Genomic DNA, 19,835 nt, shown 5'->3' with positions numbered 1-19,835 from the left:
AAGGATCAGACATGACTGAGCAACTTTCACTTTCACCTGGCTATTTCACCTAAATGGGATCATATAATTTGTGACATTTTATGTCTGGCTTCTTTTAATTAACATAATCTTTTAAAGGTTTAGGCATGCGGATATAGTACTTACATCATTTCTTTTTATATCCGAAGGATTTCCTACAGTAGGGATACATCATCATGTGCTTATCCTTGATGGACTTGGGGTTATTTCTACCTTTTGATTATTGTAAACAGCACTGCTATGAACATTCATGTAGAAGTATTTGAGGGCCTGTTTTTGATTCATTTGGCTATGTACATTGGAGTGGAATTGTTGGGTCATGGAAACAAAATTTCGCCGCTCCAATTCTGTGGCACCCTAAGGCAAATCAAAAAGTTCATATGATTAGCTTGAGACATACTTTTTAGGGCATTGGGGAAAGATGTATATAAAATGCACTACCCATAGGCAGCTTAGAGAATGACTTACTGAAGCAAGTTTCTTCTCTATACACAAAACCTACCTATTTCTCCCATGAATACCGTTTGTTTTCAGTGAGCCATTTGAGTTTCCGTTACTCAGCTGTATAGAGCATCTGTTGTCTTCTCAGCCAATAAGCGTTTAACAAAGACAATACGTAGAGATGCCTTTTGGTAGCTCTATTATTGGGACGTGTTGTACTCATGTGAGAGCAGAAATAATAAAGAAGAAAAAAGGTTGACACCAGCACTAGATCAGCTCTTCTGGAAAGATTTCGAAATATCCAGACTTGCACTATAGTCAAGTAAACCAGCTTCACTTGCACATAGGTCTCTGAGAAAAGTTAGTTGTCAATTAAATATTGTTGAATAGACTGAAAACATGAAATCCGAGAACATTAATTGAGCAGAGAACCCAAGCATAGTTCTCATTTTCCAAAAATGTTTCCAGACTCTAAACTAGGCCTCATTCCAAAGTCAGTCTTCTTATAGGGATGTTAAGAAAATATTGCCTCTCACCTAATTGTTATGCATGATATTAAGAATTTGCCAAGTTTAAATTACTTTTTAGGAAGAAAAAAGAATGAGGTCTTACCAAGGGAAATATTGGGATTTTCATTTAAGTAAATCTACATTCTAAAATGTTATTACTTATATTACTTCTATTATTAACAATAAAAAATGCAGCAAATTATTTTTTTTAATTTTAATTTCAGATTAATTTGAGGTATTACAAAAACAGGAACATATAAGCCAAGAAAATGAATATATTATGATGCAGTTTGTCAAACTTTAACAGTAGTCAGTCTTGAGAACGGTTCCTCTGGGTCTAATACACTTATGGTAAATGACAGGGCGATACTGCTATATTTCCAGTATTTCCAGATACTGCTGTATTTCCAGGACCTTCTGAAAGTGATTTAAAGTTGGCAGTAATATCTAACAGGTCATTGTCCTAGAACATACATGTGACCTTTCTCGGAGCCAGATTTTGGAAATATTCTGGTTCTTGTGTCCGCTGACATGAGATTCTGCAGCTTTGAGGCCCGAAGAATGAGATCATATCCTTCCACAGAGTGAGGCTGATTTGATCTGACCTAATTATTTGATTGATGTCTTGAGAGGCAGACCTACTTGGATATGTATTTGCTGCATCAATTTTCTCTTTCGGCAATTTATTTAGTCCTCGCCCTCTTTTTATCTGTGTGGCATGAGACCTTGAGATACTGACCTAAAATTCCATAAAATGTGAATTTAATAATATAGGTAATTTTAAATAATTAAATACCAAAATACATGCTCAAACATGCAAAAATATAAAAGAATACAGAATGAAAAGATGAAAGTTTTTTGTTCAACTTGTTCCCCTTCCAATGCCATTTTTCTTCCCACAGGCAAACACTGTTAACAGTTTGGTGAATGCCTTTCCAAAGCATATAGTAATAGGTAAAAATAGACATAGAAATCAAAAGAGACCATTTTCCCAAGCACTAAATAATAAACTTTATTGTAACAACTACCTCTCAGGATTAATCTCAAAAGAAGAATACAGATTATCAAATTATTGAGAAATTACTGCCTGCTGGGGTTTTATGGGCCCTTCCACCACAAAACCATTTTGGAGTTAACATATTCTGACATACTTCTTGGTCATGTGCCAGATCATAAGCTGCTAGGAGACATAAATACCACCATAGTTAATAAAATTTACATAGGATCTTATATGTTAAGGCATTAGTATACATTTTAAAATCTTAACTCAGAGCTGAAGTGCCTCTCAGTAAATCAAGGAAAGCTGGAAACAAATCATAGAGAAAAAAAGATTGGGGAGACTGTGCAAAGGGTAGAGGAGATTTTGACTCTGGTTCAATTAACCAGCAAGTATTCACTATTCATTTCTGCTGTGGTAAGCCCTGTAGATATACAGAAATATAAAGTGTGGTCCCTGCCTCCAGTGGGTTTACTATCACCTGAGAAATCAAACTAGCCAGACAGAATGGAATCAGATAATAAAGGCTTGCACAAGAACTTGAACTCGATAAAGTAGTAAACAGCAGGCAGCCTCTGAGGTCTACACAAAGGAGTGATACAATTTAAAAAATTAAAAGACTATGTCTTCAGTCTCTTGCATGCCTTCATTTCCCTTCCATAATTACTGCCCAGTTCATGTTTTCATGACTTTGGCTATTGCAGTGAACTTATATCCAGCACTCAGCCATCTTCCCATCCTACTCCCTCCCAATCCATCCTACACATAGCTACAAGATTGAGTTTCCAAAGGTGCAGAAGAGCCTCACTGGCTCAACTTGCTCATCCACTTTGAATACCATCCTGGTAATCAGTTTTAGTGTTATTATAAAAAAAAAAAACTTGAAGGCAAAACATTTGCACATTGTGGCAAGTTTGAAGAGGTATGCATTAAAAAGGCAGAGTGTCTGCTGAGGAAGGGCAGCTGGATGCTTCAGTTCAGTCACTAAGTTGTGTCCTAGGCAAGGCCATTCAGGCCAGTAGAATTTCAGTGGGACAGAGGGGCTGGGTCTCATGAAGCTGTCTCTTAGCTCTGTGGGCTGAGAAATTCTGTCTTGGCTCAGGGAGAAGATTCTCACAACCAGACTCAAGAGAGATTGATGTACACATCAGAAAGCCAATTTGTTGACATACAATGAGAACGGTAACAGATAAACCAGATATCTGTGTTCATTGATCAGGCATTTTCTTCCACTGGGAAAATAAAAGCCACGCGAGAAGGCTTCAAGTGTGAGTTTAGCATGTTTGAGGAACATCACGGGAGTCAGCTGGTTAGAGTGGAAAGATCAAGAGGAGGAGGAGTAGAAGATGAGATTGAGAGGTAGGCAATGGTCAGCTCATGTAGCACCTTGAAGACCATGATAAGGAGTCTGGATTTTATTCTAAGAAGTCAAAAGCTATTGGGGTGTTTTAGGCAGGCATATGATGTGACTTCCCTGGTGGCTCAGACAGTAAAGTGTCTGCCTACATTGAGGGAGACCTGGGTTCCATCCCTGGGTCGGGAAGATCCCCTGGAGAAGGAAATGGCAACCCACTCCAGTATTCTTGCCTGGAAAATCCCATGGACAGAGGAGCCTGGTGGGCTACTGTCCATGGGGTCCGAAAGAGTTGGACACAACTGAGCGACTTCACTATCTACTATCTATGATGTGACTTACTTTTTGATAGGATAATTCTGGATGCTGAGTGGAGAATCAGTTCTAAAAGGATAAAAATGACCATTAAGGGACAAGTAAGGAAGCTATTCTAGAAGTTTGACAAGAGCAGATGGTGGCTTTGGACTAGGGTAGTGGTGGTAAATGTAGAAAGGACTGATGTGTGTGTGTGTGTGTGTTGTCATCTTTTTTTTTTTTTTTTATGGCAGAGAGGATTAGAATGCTGAGGGATTAGAGGTGTGATTCCATGCCCACCAAACAGCTTTCCCATTGAAATTTGTCTTTTTAGTAGATTTTCCTAGAAAGAAGTACTGATCTGGTTTTCCTGCTAATTCCAGTTTTCTACCCTGAGAACTTGAACTTGAGCCTGAAACGGTTAGGTTACTCTGTGGATGCCGAGGCTGTAGATTATAACATTCCTGAGCTGGTCTCAGGTAATCTCACCTTCCTTGTTCTCCAAACCAGTCTGGAAATGAAATAAACAATTCTTATTAAATGCATATAGTTTATATGGAAAGCAGCATATTTAATTCCACAATGATATTTTAGAGTATCTCTTGAAGATTTCTATCTCCTTGGAGACCTAAAAGTATTTTGCTCTGCCGGTATTATTTTAAATAAATATGTATTACTGACCTGAAGTATAAAGAAATCATTATTTTTTTAAACAGAAGAAAAATCAAAAGTTTAATAACATGTATACAAGGAAGAAGCCCAGGAAAACTAAGTAACTTCGAGAAATTATTATTAATTATACGTGGTCCTAGGTTACACCTAGGTATAAAATAAATACGAACAACTACAAGGATGTGAAATAAGCAGTTATGGGGAAGGAATTCTATTCACTGCCTAAAACCCAGTGAGTTCCCTTTGACTGATCTCTGCTCTCCTTGGAAACCTGTATCAAATCGGTCAGTAGCATCTGTTACTGCTGCCTTTGTTTGTCTTCCTCTGCACTCCCACACTCCCCAGCCTCGCCCTGTGGCCCTTATCACACACCTGAATCACTGCAGCAGCTTCCTGGCTGGTTTCCCGGACTCTGATTTTCTGGGAGGGGGGATGGGGTAACGGTGCGAATCACACGGGACAGCACAGAAGTGGATTTGGAGAGCGGTGAGTAGTTCAATTTCAAGAGAGCGATGGATTTATAGCAGGAAATGGGAGACAAGTCTGGAAGGAGATTAGGGCAGTTGAGAGGGCCTTGGATTTGCGCTCAAAGTTGATGATTTGGTGGAGATATCATAGGGGAGATATTTTTTTTTTAACTTTTGAGCCAGTGAAGTGGGAAAACGATTCTATTTTTGTTTTTAATCTAAGATATTAGGTTTTTAATAATATGCTTTGCTTTTACTGTATTTAGTAAATATTACAAAATACAAGAATTTTGCTTTAACACTAGACCCCATAGTCAGTGGGACAGTCATCATCTGTCTCATGAGATGTGAGGTACCCTGGGGAAGGGGCGGGAGTGCTTTCTTGAGGAGGGGTTGACTGTGGCCCTAGCCCTCCTTCATTCACTTTCTGTGTCTGGTGATTTACTGTAATTTGCTTGGCTAAGTGGATTTCCAGAGAGCTAATTAATTATCACAAAGAAAATTTCTGCCTAGAACTAGACTGAAGCTCTTACTAAAATTGCAAGCACAAGAAAAGAATGAAGAAAGGCACCGAGCTGACATTTCTGACTTTCGGTACAAGCTCTTCATTCTGGACCTAATGATATAAAAATAATGAAGATCTAATAAGACCTGACAAGATTAGCTAGAAAATGGAAATTTGAGGAGGACTATTTGAAATATGGATTTTTATCTACTATCTGTAATTAATTTTACATATAAAACATATGTATGTTTTACATTGATATGAGAGTTAAAATAGTTACTTTAAAATTTTATATTTTGTAGATATTTTATATATATATGCTTAGTCACTCAGTTGTGTCTGACTCTTTGCGACCCCATGGATGGTAACCCGCCAGGCACCTTTGTCCATGGGGATTCTCCAGGCAAAAATACTGGAGTGGGTTGCCATGCCCTCCTCTATGGGATCTTCCCAATCCAGGGATCAAACCCAGCTCTCCCACATTGCAGGCAGATTCTTTACCATCTGAGCCACCAGGGAAAGGAAAGGAAAGTGAAGTCGCTCAGTCATGTCTGACTCTTTGTGACCCCATGGACTGTAGCCTACCAGGCTCCTCTGTCCATGGGATTTTCCAGGCAAGAATACTGGAGTGGGTTGCCATTTCCTTCTCCAGCGGATCTTCCTGACCCAGGGTTGGAACCCAGGTCTCTCACATTGTAGACAGACGCTTTACCCTCTGAAGCACCAGGGAAGCCCATCATATATATATAACTATATATACTCTTATATATAGTATATGTGCTCAAAAGTCTTAATGATACAATCAAAAACTTAGTCTACTGGATTAAAAGATGGCATTTGGAAGAAATCTGTCCTCATTATCTTTATCAAGTAATTGAATACTAGTACTACTATTTCATAATATTCTTATAGATATGATAGAGATTGCACTTGAATAATAATCAGTTATATTTAGACCATGAGGGCTTTACAATTTGAGAAATTTGGGAAGCAATACCAAGTAATGACTCCAGAATCAGATTGCTTAATCTCTTCAGTCATTGCTTCCTGGCGCAAGTTATTTAACCGACCACACCTCAGTTTGCTTGACTATGAAATGAGACATAGTAGTAATTTCTGCATAGGGCCCTTTTCAGGATTAAATGTAAAAGTTTAAACTGGCATACAATAAGCACTCAGTGAATGTTAACTAATATTAACCAGGCTTTGGTTAAATTTGGGGTTTTAAAAGTGTGCTTTGCTTTTTAAAAAAGTTTTTTAAAAATTACATTTTTTACTTTAAAAAATTACTTTAAAGTTTTCAATGAAGTATGGTTGATTTACAATGCTGGGTTAGTTTCAGGCGTACAGCAAAGTGATTCAGTCACTGATTCTTTTTCAGATTCTTATAGATTATTATAAAATATTGAGTATAGTTTTCTATGCTATACAGTGTCTTCTTATTGGTTATCTATTTTGGTTAAATCTGAGGGACTTCCCTGGCAGCCCAGGGATTAAGATTTTGTGCTTCTAATGCAGGGGGAACAGTTTCCATCCCTGGGTGGAGAACTAAGACCCCCTGTGCTGCACGGCCACAAAATAGATAAATAAATGGGAGAAAACAACCCCCCCTTGCTACCTACTGCCTCTTGTTGGCCAACAGGGGTCAGTACATGGCAATCTACATGGGGAAGCTAAATAAAATGCTTCATTGGGGCAAGAAAAGATTTTCAGTGTCTGAGGAAACATCTATGTTTAACTTCAGAAAATTTTCACAAACTGGTGTTGCAAAAAATCAGTCACGATAAAATTAAGCACTTAGAAGTATAGAAAGAAAAAAGTCAAAATACTTTAAAAAGTAATTAAATCGTAAATATATTTCAAATGTTTAAAAGCAGTTTAAAATGCAGAAGGATGTTTTAAATGGTAGTACTCTGCAGCAGAGACCTTGGGAATTCATGGTGCAGTAGGGCACGATCTTGCCAAGAAAAGCAACTTGCTTACCGAAATGACCAAATATGTATGCCAAGTTCTGCTGCCTTCATGTTTGGGGTGGGGGCAGGAGAGAGCATGAACCTTCCTATTTGCAGACTATATAACAGTAAAGTTCATTATTGAATGCTCACTATATCAAGTGTTTTACTTACATCACCATTTTTTTCTTTACTTTTCAACATGAAAATATTCAAATATATAGAAAATTATAAAATAAGCATCCATATACACACAGTTTAACGTTTAACAGTTTCCTTATTTTAATTTTTCTGAATTATTTTAAATACAGATAGCAAAATACACCAATTTTGCTCCTAAATACACCAATATATTATCTTAAAAGAGAAGTTTTTCTAAATAAACACAATGCCATTGTATGCATGCATGCTCAGTCGTGGTGACTCTTTTCGACCCTATTGACTATAGCCTGCAAGGCTCCTCTGTTCGTGGGATTTTTCCAGGCAAGAATACTGGAGTGGATTGCCATTCCCTCCTCCTGGGGATCTTTCCCACACAGGGATCGAACCTGTGTCTCCCGCGTTTCCTGCATTGGCAGGCAGATTCTTTACCACTGAGCCACCTGGGAAGCCCAGAATACTGTTAAAAAACAAAACAAAACAAACACCAAAACTATCTAGTATCATCTAATGCTTTAGTCTCTATTCAAATTCTCCAATTGTCACAAAATATCTTTTATACCAGAACCAAGGACAAGCCATTGTATTATGTTTCTTAGGCTTCTTTTTATCTAAAACAGCCCTCCCTCAGTATTGCCTCTCTCCTTTTTTCTTTTCTTTTTCTTTTTTTAAAGGCACTGAGTTAATTTAAGAGACTGAGCCATTTGTTCTACAGGATGTCTCACCACTTGCTCTGGATTTTTTCTGATTGTTTGCTTCTATCCTTCATCCTTGCAGTTCCTGCTTGATTACTCTGAAGTTAAAGATTTTTGGAAACAGTGATTCACAAATGATGCTGGTGCTTCATATTATATCACATAAGGAGACGCATAATGTCAGGTTGGTCTAATTTTAGTGATGATAAAATTGACCTAGGTTAAGTTGGGAAGGGACCGGATTTCTCCACTGTCTTTATGGATTTCCCCTGATAACTGGCACATGATCCCTGGCTCTATGTGAATATCCTGTTTCCTATCACACTTTTACCTGTTGGTCTCATGATCCTGGTATGAATTAATCATTTCAGTAGGGACTGCAAAATGGTGAATTTCTAATTCTATCCTTCATTTTACATTATTTAGCTGGCATACTTTTGTAAAGGGAACTGTTTCCTCACCAACTGGGGCCATTTGGTTACCCTGAAATACATCTGCAACTAGAAAAGCAGGCTAAATGTTTGTTTTCTTAAATTACCAGTTTTCAGAGTAAAGAGTTGGTATAAAAGTCACTACCAGTAGTATGGTAGACAAAGTTTTTTAAAGTTTTTTTTTTTTTTTTTTTTTTAAGATTTGTTTACTCTTGTGGGGATTTAGTTTTATGTTTGACATTTTAAATCAACTGCAGTTATTTGTGATGCTTAAATCATTCTAACTTTAGCCAGTGGGTGTTCCTTCAAGTTGGCTTCTGTGTCCTTTTCAAAGAACTTTATTTTTTAATACCTCTTGATTTTCTGTCACAAGACGTTCTGAGTGCTCCTCTTGACCCAGCATCAGCCATTTCTCCAAGGAACCCTGGTACCTTTTAGTGGAAAAGTGGTATTTAAAAATCAAATTCTGGGTGCCAAGGATAGTTCATATTAATTTTCATTTCAAAGTTAACAATATAGAGTTTTAATGTCATTGTTATTATATTTACATGGGAGCTTTTACCCTAATAACATTAACAAAATTACTTTTAATATTTATATCAACCCTATGAGATAGGGGATCATATCTTACGTTTATAACTTGTGATCATAATTTATGTTACAATCTCTATTTTAAAAGGAGACACCAGAGACAAGAGGTTCAGTTCAGTTGCTCAGTCGTGTCCGACTCTTTGCGACCCCATGGACTGCAGCGTGCCAGGCTTCCCTGTCCATCACCAACTCCTCGAGCCTGCTCAAACTCATGTTCATCGTTACACGTCCAGTAAACAGCACATCCAAGTAAACAGCAAGTAAACGTTACACGTGCGAGGTTACACGTCCAGAAAACAGCAGCGTCGGGCTTTGAGGCCCTCATGCAACTTCCATCAGGGGAGACCCTCACTCTCAGAGGAGCTTTCCCAGGAGGCCAAGGGTCCTTAGAAAAGGTAATCAGGTAGATAATCAGGCCTGCTGTTCAAACTCGCGCGTCTGAATTCTTTGCGAGCCCATGGACTGCAGCACACCAGGCTTCCCTGTCCTTCACTATCTCCCGGGGTTTGCTCTAGTGCGAGGTCTTATCCACCAAGCCCTCTGATCAGCGCTAGGGTGCAGAACCAGCGAGTGGTGTGAACAGACCCCCTCCTCATTCCTCCAAACCCAAAGGGCGGGACCGGGCGAGCTGCCGGCAGAGGGACCGTCGGGTGCATGGTCCGAGCCGCTGTTTCACTGTAAATGGATCCCAAAGCTGCCTAAAGAGTATACACTGTCAGGGAACCACGCACGCATCACCCAACGTGGAGAAAATCCAAATGGGACCTGTGAGCAGCTCGGCAGAGGACCTGACCCGCCCCTTCATAGAGCCCCGCCCACCTGCCAATCAGAGGGAGCCTTGAACAGGGGGCGGGACAAAAGAGGAGCAGGTCCAATGAGGAATCAGCCTCCGGTCGCCTCAGGACCGAATATTACAAAGTCCAAGCTGCTAGCCTAGAGGAGGCGGTGGGTTGGCCAATCAGAGCGAGTAACTCACAGCGTTGGGTACTGGCAGCCAGTCAGAAGAGTGCTGGCAGGTGACTCGCACGGCCCCAGCTTCCCGCCTTTCCCCTAACCTCTAAATCTGGGGGCCGGTGGTTCCCGGGTTAAGTTCTTCCGACACGAAGCTGTATTTCTCGTCCTCTCTTTACGCTTGTACTACCGACCCCAGGCCTGTGCAGGCATCTGGTGGGACATGGCGAACTTGGGCTGCGAGGCCCTCCGGAGTCAGGATGGGGAGAGTTTTCTCTACTTCGCCTATGGCAGCAACCTGCTGACGGAGCGGATCCACCTCCGAAACCCCTCCGCCGTGTTCTACAGCGTAGCCCGCTTGCAGGTCAGTGCTCTCCTCCTGGCCCCCGAGATGTCCTCTGCTCTCTCTGCAGACAAAGCGGACAGGATTTTGAGAACTCACTTTCTCAGGGCCGCTCATCGCCAGCGTTGGTCTGGGAATGCAGCTGTCTCTGCTCAAAGTACATCAGGGTTCCCTGCACGACCCTCCCCCCACCCCCTTCCCCCACGGGTCCCTCTCGTCCTCTCTCAGCCCTCTGCTTGATCCCGGCTGCGCTGTGCTTCTCTGGCTCCTGTGCCTCCCAGGCTGCCCTGAGCTCGCCCTCCTGACGTTCTCACCAGCTGCTCATTCTGCCCAGCTCCCGATGCCTCTCCCCTGGCCACTGACTTAGGGACATCATCGCAGAATCCACTTGGTTGGTCCCTCTAAGAAATCTTCTCTCACCCAAGCCAAGGAATCAGTTGCTTTCTGGTCTACATTTGCTCCAGGACTTGTCACCTAGTTTTATAAAAATCCGTTTACCGACCTTTTGCTCTCTACCTGAGGGGTCCTGAAAGCTGGAGCTATGTCTCATTCATAGTAAGGCTGTGCTCACTTAAGTCTAATGGCTGAATGAACCTTCACTTGCCTTGGTAAGAATCATAGCTCTTAGTACAGTACATTTATTCATTTAGTTCATATTCTTCCAGCACTTACCTGGAGATACAAAGATGGCTGAGTAAAGCTAGTAGCTTTCAGGACCTCCCCATCTGTAGGAGAGACAGGCAAACAAATTACCTACAGAGCCTTTTGACATCATTTTACCAGACAGACATGGTCCCTGCTATCATTGGTTGGGTTCTTAGTTGCAAGCAACAGAAGTAGCTGATTTAAGCAGAAAAAGAATGTGTTGAAAGGCTGTTGAACAGCTCACAGAATGACCAGGAAGGTAGGACCATAGAGCTGACAAAACAGGCAGGCATAGAAGGGAAGCTATAAAATAGCCAGTATCGCAGATGGAAACAGCCCAGGAGGCCACTGTTGACTCACCCTTGAGCTTGGTAAACATGGACATTGCGTCATGAATCACTCATTCTGGACCCTGCCTCTACTGTCACTGTATCTGGAAGCTCCTGAAACCCAAATACAGTTCCCACCCCCAGAGTGGAATTTCTGCTCCCCTATGTCACTGACTTCTAATTCAGAACCCTAGGTGGGTGTCCTAGGCTAAATCTTGGCCATATGCCCATGCCCTGACTCCAAGCAAAGCTAGGAGAACCAGTCTCTGGCATTTGAAACTTCAAAAACAGGAGTTGGGCTCTGAGCACTATCTACCCATCAAACTCATACGATAGGGAATTCCCCAAATATGGTAAAGAAGCTTAGATGTTTATAGTTGGGATGCAGCAAAGAACTATCTAACCAATGATATTCAGTCACAGGTATGGTCAGTCTTAAAAGGAGATGAATTGTACCTTGCTCTCAGTTTTGCTCTGAACCTAAAACTGCTCTGAAAAGAGTGAAAAAAAAAAATTTGTTTTAAGGAAGCATTGAAGGTGCTATGGGAGTATGTGACTTAGGGATCTGACCTTACTGGGATGTACAGTAAAGCCATAGCTGAAAATGTAACTTAAGCTGAGATCTGAATGACTGGCGAGGGGAGAAGCAAATGGAACAGCAGGGACGAAAGATTTCAGGAGAGAAAAAAGCTGGGTCTTCTAGCTAGTGTGGCTAGAATTTAATGTGTAAGGAGGATGTAGCATGAAGCGTAGAGAGGCAGGGGAAGGGCCACATGTTACAGGGCCCCAGAGGCCAATGAAGACTTGGATCTTTATCTTGAGAACAACAGTGAGAAGACCTCTGCCAAATTTAAGCAAATAAAATATCAGGTTTACATCTTTGAAAGGTTGTTCTGGTTGCTGTGGAAAGTGCTTTGAAAGGGTCGGGGCAACCTACCAAAAGGGCTTTTGGAAGTGTATGTGGGAGCGCAGTTAGAAAGCTTTTGTAGAGGTCACTACTGGAGTGGTACCTTGGAGTGGTAGCCAGGGCAGGTAGATGGTTTTTTGGGGTGTTGAGGAGAGAACACTGTTAGGCTTTGGTGATTGATTGTGAAATGAAGAGTAGATAATGGGTTTTGATGCAACAGAGTGGATAATAGTGATATTTGGTAAAAAGAAAAAGAGGATTAGTTTCGGAGGGAACATCAAGCTCAGCCTGGGCATACAGTTGGCCCTTGAACAATACCAGGGTTAGTGGTTCCCACCCTTTGCTGAGCTGAAAGTCAGAGAACTGCCATCTCTGCCTCAAAAACAGAGGAATCAATAAATGACTCGCCCAAGGGCAGGAAGTTGAAGAGGTTTGGACAGAATCAGGACTCGGACCCTAGTTCCTTTGACACATATTCGCTATTTCAGTCTCTAGTCGAACACAAACTTTCCCCCATTCTTAGTTACTTTGATGATCTGAAAATTGAAAAAAATTCACAGATAAGTAGACCTGTGCAGTTGAAACTCATGTTGTTCAAGGGTCAGCTGTACTGAGTTTGAGATGATTGTTGCATACCCAAGTCAGCAGAAAAATGTTAGTGAACATTAATGAAGTACTTGGGCTTCCCTGGTAGCTGCCTGCAGTGCAGGGGACCGCGGTTCGATTCCTGGGTGGGGAAGATCCCCTTGAGACAGGTTAGGCTATCCACTCCAGTATTCTTGGGCTTCCCTGGTGGCTCAGTCAGTAAACAGTCCATCTGCAGTGCGGGAGACCTGGGTTCGATCCCTGGGTTGGGAAGATCCCCTGGAGGAGGACATGGCAAGCCAATCTAGTATTCTTGCCTGTGAAATCCTAGACAGAGAAGCCTGGTGGGCTGCAATCCATGGGGTCACAAAGAGTCAGACACGACTGAGCGACTGAGCACAACACAGCACATGAAGTACTTACTATGTTCTAAGCACTTTCAAAGTCAAAAGAGAGACCTGAGCTGGATAAAAGACAGTTGGAATATTGGATGGTATTTGAAGTCATTGGAGGGTATGATTTTGTCTTGAGCAAACTGCTGAGAAAAGGGCCTAAACTGAAACTTTTAGAAACTCCAACATTTAAAAACTAGGTAGTGGAGGAGGAGTTGGTAAAGGGAATTGAGATCAAGGAACAGCTGAAAGGAAAGGAGGCAGATCAAGACAGTGTGGATAACTATGTCAGAAACATCTGAGAAGTAGAGCAAGATGAGGAATGAAAATTGTCTATGGGATTTAACAGTATATCAGTTCAGTTCAGTCACTCAGTCATGTCCAGTTCTTTTCGACCCCATAGACTGCAGCACATCAGGCCTCCCTGTCCATCACCAACTACCGGAGCTTACTCAATCTCATGTCCATTGAGTGGGTGATACCATCTAACCATCTCATCCTCTCTCCCCTTCTCCCACCTTCAATCTTTGCCAGCATCAGGATCTTTTAGAATGAGTCAGTTTTTCGCATCAGGTGGCCAAAGTATTGAAGTTTCAGCTTCAACATCAGTCCTTCCAATGAATATTCAGGACTGAATTCCATTAGGATGGACTGATTGGATATCCTTGCAGTCCGAGGGACTCTCAAGAATCTTCTCCAACACCACAGTTCAAAAGCATCCATCCTTTGGTGCTCAGCCTTCTTTATGATCCAACTCTCAAATCCATACATGACTACTGGAAAAACCATAGCCTTGAATAGACAGGCCTTTGTTGGCAAAGTGATGTCTCTGCTTTTTAATATTCTGTCTAGGTTGGTCATAACTTTTCTTCCAAGAAGTAAGCGTCTTTTGATTTCATGGCTGCAGTCACCATCTGCAGTAATTTTGGAGCCCCAAAATAAAAGTCAGCCACTGTTCCCACTGTTTCCCCATCCATTTGCTATGAAGTGATGGGACCAGATGCCATGATCTTAGTTTTCTGAATGTTGAGCTTTAAGCCACCTTTTTCACTCTCCTCTTTCACTTTCATCAAGAGGCTCTTTAGTCCTTCTCTTTCTGTCATAAAGGTTGTGTTGTCTGTGTATCTGAGGTTATTGATATTTCTCCCAGCAATCTTGATTCCAGCTTGTGCTTCATCCAGCCCAGTGTTCTTATGATGTACTCTGCATGTAAGTTAAATAAGCAGGGTGACAATATACAGCCGTGACGTACTCCTTTCCCAATTTGGAACCAGTCTGTTATTCTGTGTCCAGTTCTAACTGTTGCTTCCTGACTTGCATACAGATTTCTCAAGAGGCAGGTCAGGTGGTCTGGTATTCCCATCTCTTTAAGAATTTTCCAGTTTGTGGTGATTCACGCAAAGACTTTGGCATAGTCAATAAAGCAGAAACAGATGTTTTTCTGGAACTCTCTTGCTTTTTTGATTATTCAGTGGATGTTGGCAATTTGATCTCTGGTTTTTCCTCTGCCTTTTCTAAAACCAGCTTGAACATCTGGAAGTTCACAGTTCATGTGCTGTTGAAGCCTGGGTTGGAGAATTTTGAGCATTACTTTACTAGCATGTGAGATGAGTGCAATTGTGTGGTAGTTTGAGCATTCTTTGGCATTGCCTTTCTTTGGAATTGGAATGAAAACTGACCTTTTCCAGTTCTGTGCCCACTGCTGAGTTTTCCAAATTTGCTGGCATATTGAGTGCAGCACTTTCACAGCATCATCTTTTAGGATTTGAAATAGCTCAACTGGAATTCCATCACCTCCACTAGCTTTGTTCGTAGTGATGCTTTCTAAGGCCCACTTGATGTCTCATTCCAGGAGGTCTGGCTCTGGGTGAGTGATCACACTATCATGATTATCTGGGTCATGAAGATCTTTTTTATATAGACAGGTGCTAGTGTGGTTTTATCTTTTATCAGATCTCCTGATGTCTTGCCGAGGATACCTGGTCCTAGAACATCTAATATACCATTCAAAGGTACTGGTCACTCAAACCAACCTTTTTAATGAAATTCTAAAGATTTTTAAGAAAATAAAGGTAACAGAGATAAAATACAAACTTTAGATTTATTATCTAATCCAACTTTTTTTTTATCATTAGGAAACTAAACTCTGAAAAATTGGAAAGAAATCTTCCTAGTCCAAAGAGCTGAGTAAGGATTCTTAATCTCCCTCATTCTGTCCTTTGATTACTCATCTCTGTGAGGGAAGAAACTAACAGCTTGAAACTTTGACTCCATTACTTTAGTTGTGAGACCTTAGGCAAATTGCTTAATCTTTTTGAGCTACTGTTTTTCTTTCTGTTAAATGTGTATAAAAAGTTGTTGACAGGATTTTGAAAAGTCCTTATGAAGCCCATAGCAGTGTACAGAACCCAGTAATTGTTAGCTGCTCTTATGATTATTATAGAAATGTTAATATAATTCATGAATATTAAAATTTATAAGTATACAAATCACCCTCAAATGACAGCTCCCTTAGGGCAAAAAAATATGCTAATAGGATACTCTTAACATACATGAAAGTAGAAATAATGTTATAACCCTTATGCAGCCATCACGCAGCTTCAACAATTATGTACAGTATGATCATTGCTGTTTAGTTGCTGAGTTGTGTCTGATTCTTTTGCAACCACCAGGCTCCTCTGTCCATGGGATTTCCCAGGCAAGAATACTGGAATGAGTTGCCATTTCTTTCTCCAGGGGATCTGCCTGAGACCCAGGGATCAAACCCTCGTCTCCTGTGTTGCAGGCAGATTCTTTACCACTGAGCCACCAGGGAAGCCCACACTATGATTGCCTCTATGTTAAAATTTATGTGTAAGTAAGTGGATTGGGAAGCAGCTTTCAAAAATAAAGATAGCTGTGTTAAGGCATCAGGATTATGGGATTTATTGTCCCCCTTAACCTCCTATTTATGGTAAGATACATGTACATATTCAGTATACAGTTTATTTTTAAGAAAAATATAGTCTTTGAAATCTGGGTCCTTCCTTGGTTGTTTATCTTTGTGTTTTTTATAGAAGGAACTCAAAACTTATGTTTTAGTTACATGGTGTTGAAGGTAATCTGTTTTTATTTTGAAAAGGGAAATTTTGGTTCATGTGGATATTGATCATATCACTTTGGTTTCCTTTGTAGGATTTTAAACTTGACTTTGGCAATCCCCAAGGCAAAACAAGTGAAACTTGGCATGGAGGTATAGCCACCATTTTTGAAAGTCCTGGCGATGAAGTATGGGGAGTAGTATGGAAAATGAACAAAAGCAATTTAAGTTCTCTGGATAAGTAGGTGGCTTCTAATTATAAGTTAAATCATTGCTAATTTAGAAGGTGGATCATATGCAAGAATGTGTGTGTACATATATGGACATATTCTTTACACTTGAGAGTTAACCTAAAAGGTATAATGTTCATTTCCTGAAAAGAAAACCCTAGAAGGGTTACATACTCTAAGATTTCAGGAGACTTTGTAATCTCTTCTATGATTGATGGAAGTACTTATTTTCTATTTGTTTTTTTTTTAATAAAAATATCTTTGTAGTTTTATATTGTGAGAAAGCATGAAGATTTTTGTAATTATTACATACTTTTAGTGATTTCAAAAACAGAAACTCAGTTTTTGTAAGAGTCAGATTTTTAGAAAAATATTTAAGGTAGCAGTTGAATCCGTAAAAAAAAAGTGATAATAATTTGTAAAAATTTCAAAACATTAGAAATGCTTTGATGCTTTTTAGAACTCAAGAGTTGTGTGGCAGAGCATTTAATACAAAGAAAGTTGACAGAAAAGAGTAGGATTTGAGAAGAGCAAACATCTGACATGCTTACTACTTTACTTCACTTGCAAACAGGAATGAGCTGTCCTGTCTTAACTTTGCAGAATGGATATTCTCTTGTCAGAACACATAGTCCAGTTTTCATAGATAAAGAGCAATGTTTCAGGGTTATAAAGCTTGCAATAACTAAAGATCTGTTAGAAGTATACCCAGTAACAGTAAGTCTCCAGCTTTCTAATTGAAATGCTAAGCTTACTTTTGATATGGTGGTATTTATAGTATGTTCTACTCTATCCCCAAATACATAGAGAACACATACATCCATAAATAGTTAAAATTTTAATCCAGTAAACTAACTTGGCTGAGTCAACGTATGATTAAAATGTGGCTGTTCTGATTCCAGGCAAGAAGGGGTTAAAAGTGGAATGTATGTCCCAATAGAAGTTACTGTTTCAACTCAAGAAGGAAAAGAAATAACCTGTCGAAGTTATCAGATGACAAATTATGAGAGTGTTCCCCCATCACCCCAGTATAAAAAGGTATCCTTTTTAACTTACAAAGACTTCTGGTGATTCCTTGTTAATTTTCACAGAGTTAAATGACAGAATATCTTGTTTTTAAAAGGCTTTGTGCTTTAAATTCTATATGAACAATTCATTTCAATCAATATGTTATTAATACAAAAATGATAGTTATTTACTGAATAAATGTTCCGATTTATTTGTAATGATAAAACTATGTCCCTAAAACTTTGTTTATTAAAAAACTCTCAGAAATGTACTTGAGTCGTAATCCTAGACATATTTTTCTTTAAAAACATGTATGAGTGTATTTTTTGTAGTTATTCTATACCTATGCTTTTTAATCATTTTTTTCTTCTCCACAAAATAGTATTTCATAAACCCCAAGATTCATTTTTATAGGGCAAAAATATATTTCCTACTGTTGAAACGTTTTCCATTTCTAGATGGAGGGATAAGTCATGCCTCTTTCAAAATCAGGGACACCTTTCCAGCATGCACGCACAGGAAAAGAATTAAGGATAGAGAGGCTGACATCCCTCTTCAGAAACCCAAACTTACGTACTTATTGGCAGGTCCAATCAGGACATGATACTTGGAGAAGGTGACCCAGTTCCTGGGCCTAATCTGGAATTTTCTAGAATGGAGCCTAGAGGAATTAGCCTGGTGTGGATCTGGGGAGTACCACTGAATACACTTGCTGTTTATTCCCCCATGTGTAATTCAGAGGTAGAGTAGACTCCAGGATTCAACTAAAAACTGCTCCCTATAAACTTTAAATTTCTTTGAAGAATGGTGTTTGTTTCTTTAAAGATTTTGTTCGTTTCATGCAAATTCTATACAATAAGTTTTATATTAAACATTTTAAACCACAGTATTGAGTACAGTTGCTATTGCATAGGGATGGATTGTGTGGCTATGAAAACTCCCTGTACATTCATGCTCATCATGGGAGGAATGACTCTTCATTTTGTTCTACAGTTGTTTATTCCAGAGTTATCTGAAAGCTAATATTTCATACTTGATACTACAAATAAAGCTGTGGTATACTAAACTAAATTATGTTCCTAACTAAAAGAGGGTTTTGTTGTTGTTTAACCATTTTCTAGGTCATTTGCATGGGTGCAAAAGAGAATGGTTTGCCACTGGAGTACCAAAAGAAGTTAAATGCAATAGAACCAAATGACTACAAAGGAAAGGTCTCCGAAGAAATTGAAGACATTATCAAAAAGGGAGAAGCAAAGACTCATTAGAACTTAATGGAATATATCTACATGTATTTTCTCTATATGCTAATACCTTTTTAATATTTAGAACAGGGATCTGGGATGTATCTCTGTTTAATATATTTCAACAGTGTTCTGGAGGGTTATTTCACTTGGGTGCTTTCTTGTTTTCAGGCTGTAAAAAGACCGAGATAGGAGTTAGACAATTGAAAGGTGGGCTGTGAGAGGTGTTGGAATGCATGACAGTTAGGTGTGAGTACTCCTGTGAACCCTTAAAGTTATTTTATTGAGTTTATCTGAAGTGTATTTTTGCTCTGTGACTGAAGATAAATTTGCAACTTAATGATGGTGCTAGTAAATCCCTCTGCTCTGGGATTTTTAAAAATCAGCTTAATAAGAGCAAGCAAACTGAAGAGACAATTGATTATAAAATTTAAAAATTATTTTAAAACTATTTAAAGATTTTAAAATTATTTTAAAATTTAAAAGATGGCATAATGTACTTAGAGGAATAAATGTATTTGTGGTTTAACCTGTATTCTCTGTGAAAATACTACATTTCATTTTATGAGAAAGACTCACATCATCACACATACTGGGTCTGGTCTTGGCCATATCCACTCTATACTAAGGGATTATTACACAGACTCTGGAATCCAGTATATTAGGGATCGGCTGTCAGTTCCACCACTTTCTACCTGGGAAACTTTGGGTTATTTGACTCAACTTCCTCGCCTGCAGACTGAGGACAGCCCAAATATCTAGGTCTTAGGATCATTTTGAGAGGTATATGTATAAGCTTGGAACACAGCCTAGCGTGTAATAAGTATTAGTAATCATTATTCTTATTGAAAGATTAAGTTTGTACTGACCCATCTTTAGAACAGAATTTTAAAGTAGAAGAGTCAAGATCATGAGGGAAAAGTATTTCTTGGAAGCTAAAATTTGATTTCTTGGCATATTAAGAAATGGTCACCTTCTTAAATTTATTTACTGAATAAATGGAAGAGAGTCATGAATAAAACAACACTGGTTATCATGCA

General features: G+C 39.6%; 1 protein-coding gene across 1 annotated transcript; it reads left to right on the top strand.

Annotated features, from left to right (window-relative positions):
* On the top strand, positions 10,001–19,835 carry GGCT (gamma-glutamylcyclotransferase). Its single transcript, XM_005679249.3, has 4 exons — positions 10,001–10,400; positions 16,412–16,557; positions 17,449–17,584; positions 18,676–19,835. The coding sequence occupies exons 1-4, from the start codon at positions 10,260–10,262 to the stop codon at positions 18,817–18,819; spliced, it is 567 nt and encodes a 188-aa protein (XP_005679306.2). The 5' UTR covers positions 10,001–10,259; the 3' UTR covers positions 18,820–19,835.

The sequence above is a fragment of the Capra hircus genome, chromosome 4, assembly GCF_001704415.2.
Source record: "Capra hircus breed San Clemente chromosome 4, ASM170441v1, whole genome shotgun sequence".
In the NCBI taxonomy this organism is placed as follows: Eukaryota; Metazoa; Chordata; class Mammalia; order Artiodactyla; family Bovidae; genus Capra; species Capra hircus.
This window is presented reverse-complemented; position numbering and strand designations above follow the sequence as displayed.

Coding starts and splice junctions, on each gene's coding strand:
- GGCT (XM_005679249.3), top strand. CDS start 10,260: ATGGCGAACTTGGGCTGCGAGGCCCTCCGGAGTCAGGATGGGGAGAGT. Junction 10,401..16,411: donor ACAGCGTAGCCCGCTTGCAG/GTCAGTGCTCTC, acceptor TTTCCTTTGTAG/GATTTTAAACTTGACTTTGG. Junction 16,558..17,448: donor AATTTAAGTTCTCTGGATAA/GTAGGTGGCTTC, acceptor TTCTGATTCCAG/GCAAGAAGGGGTTAAAAGTG.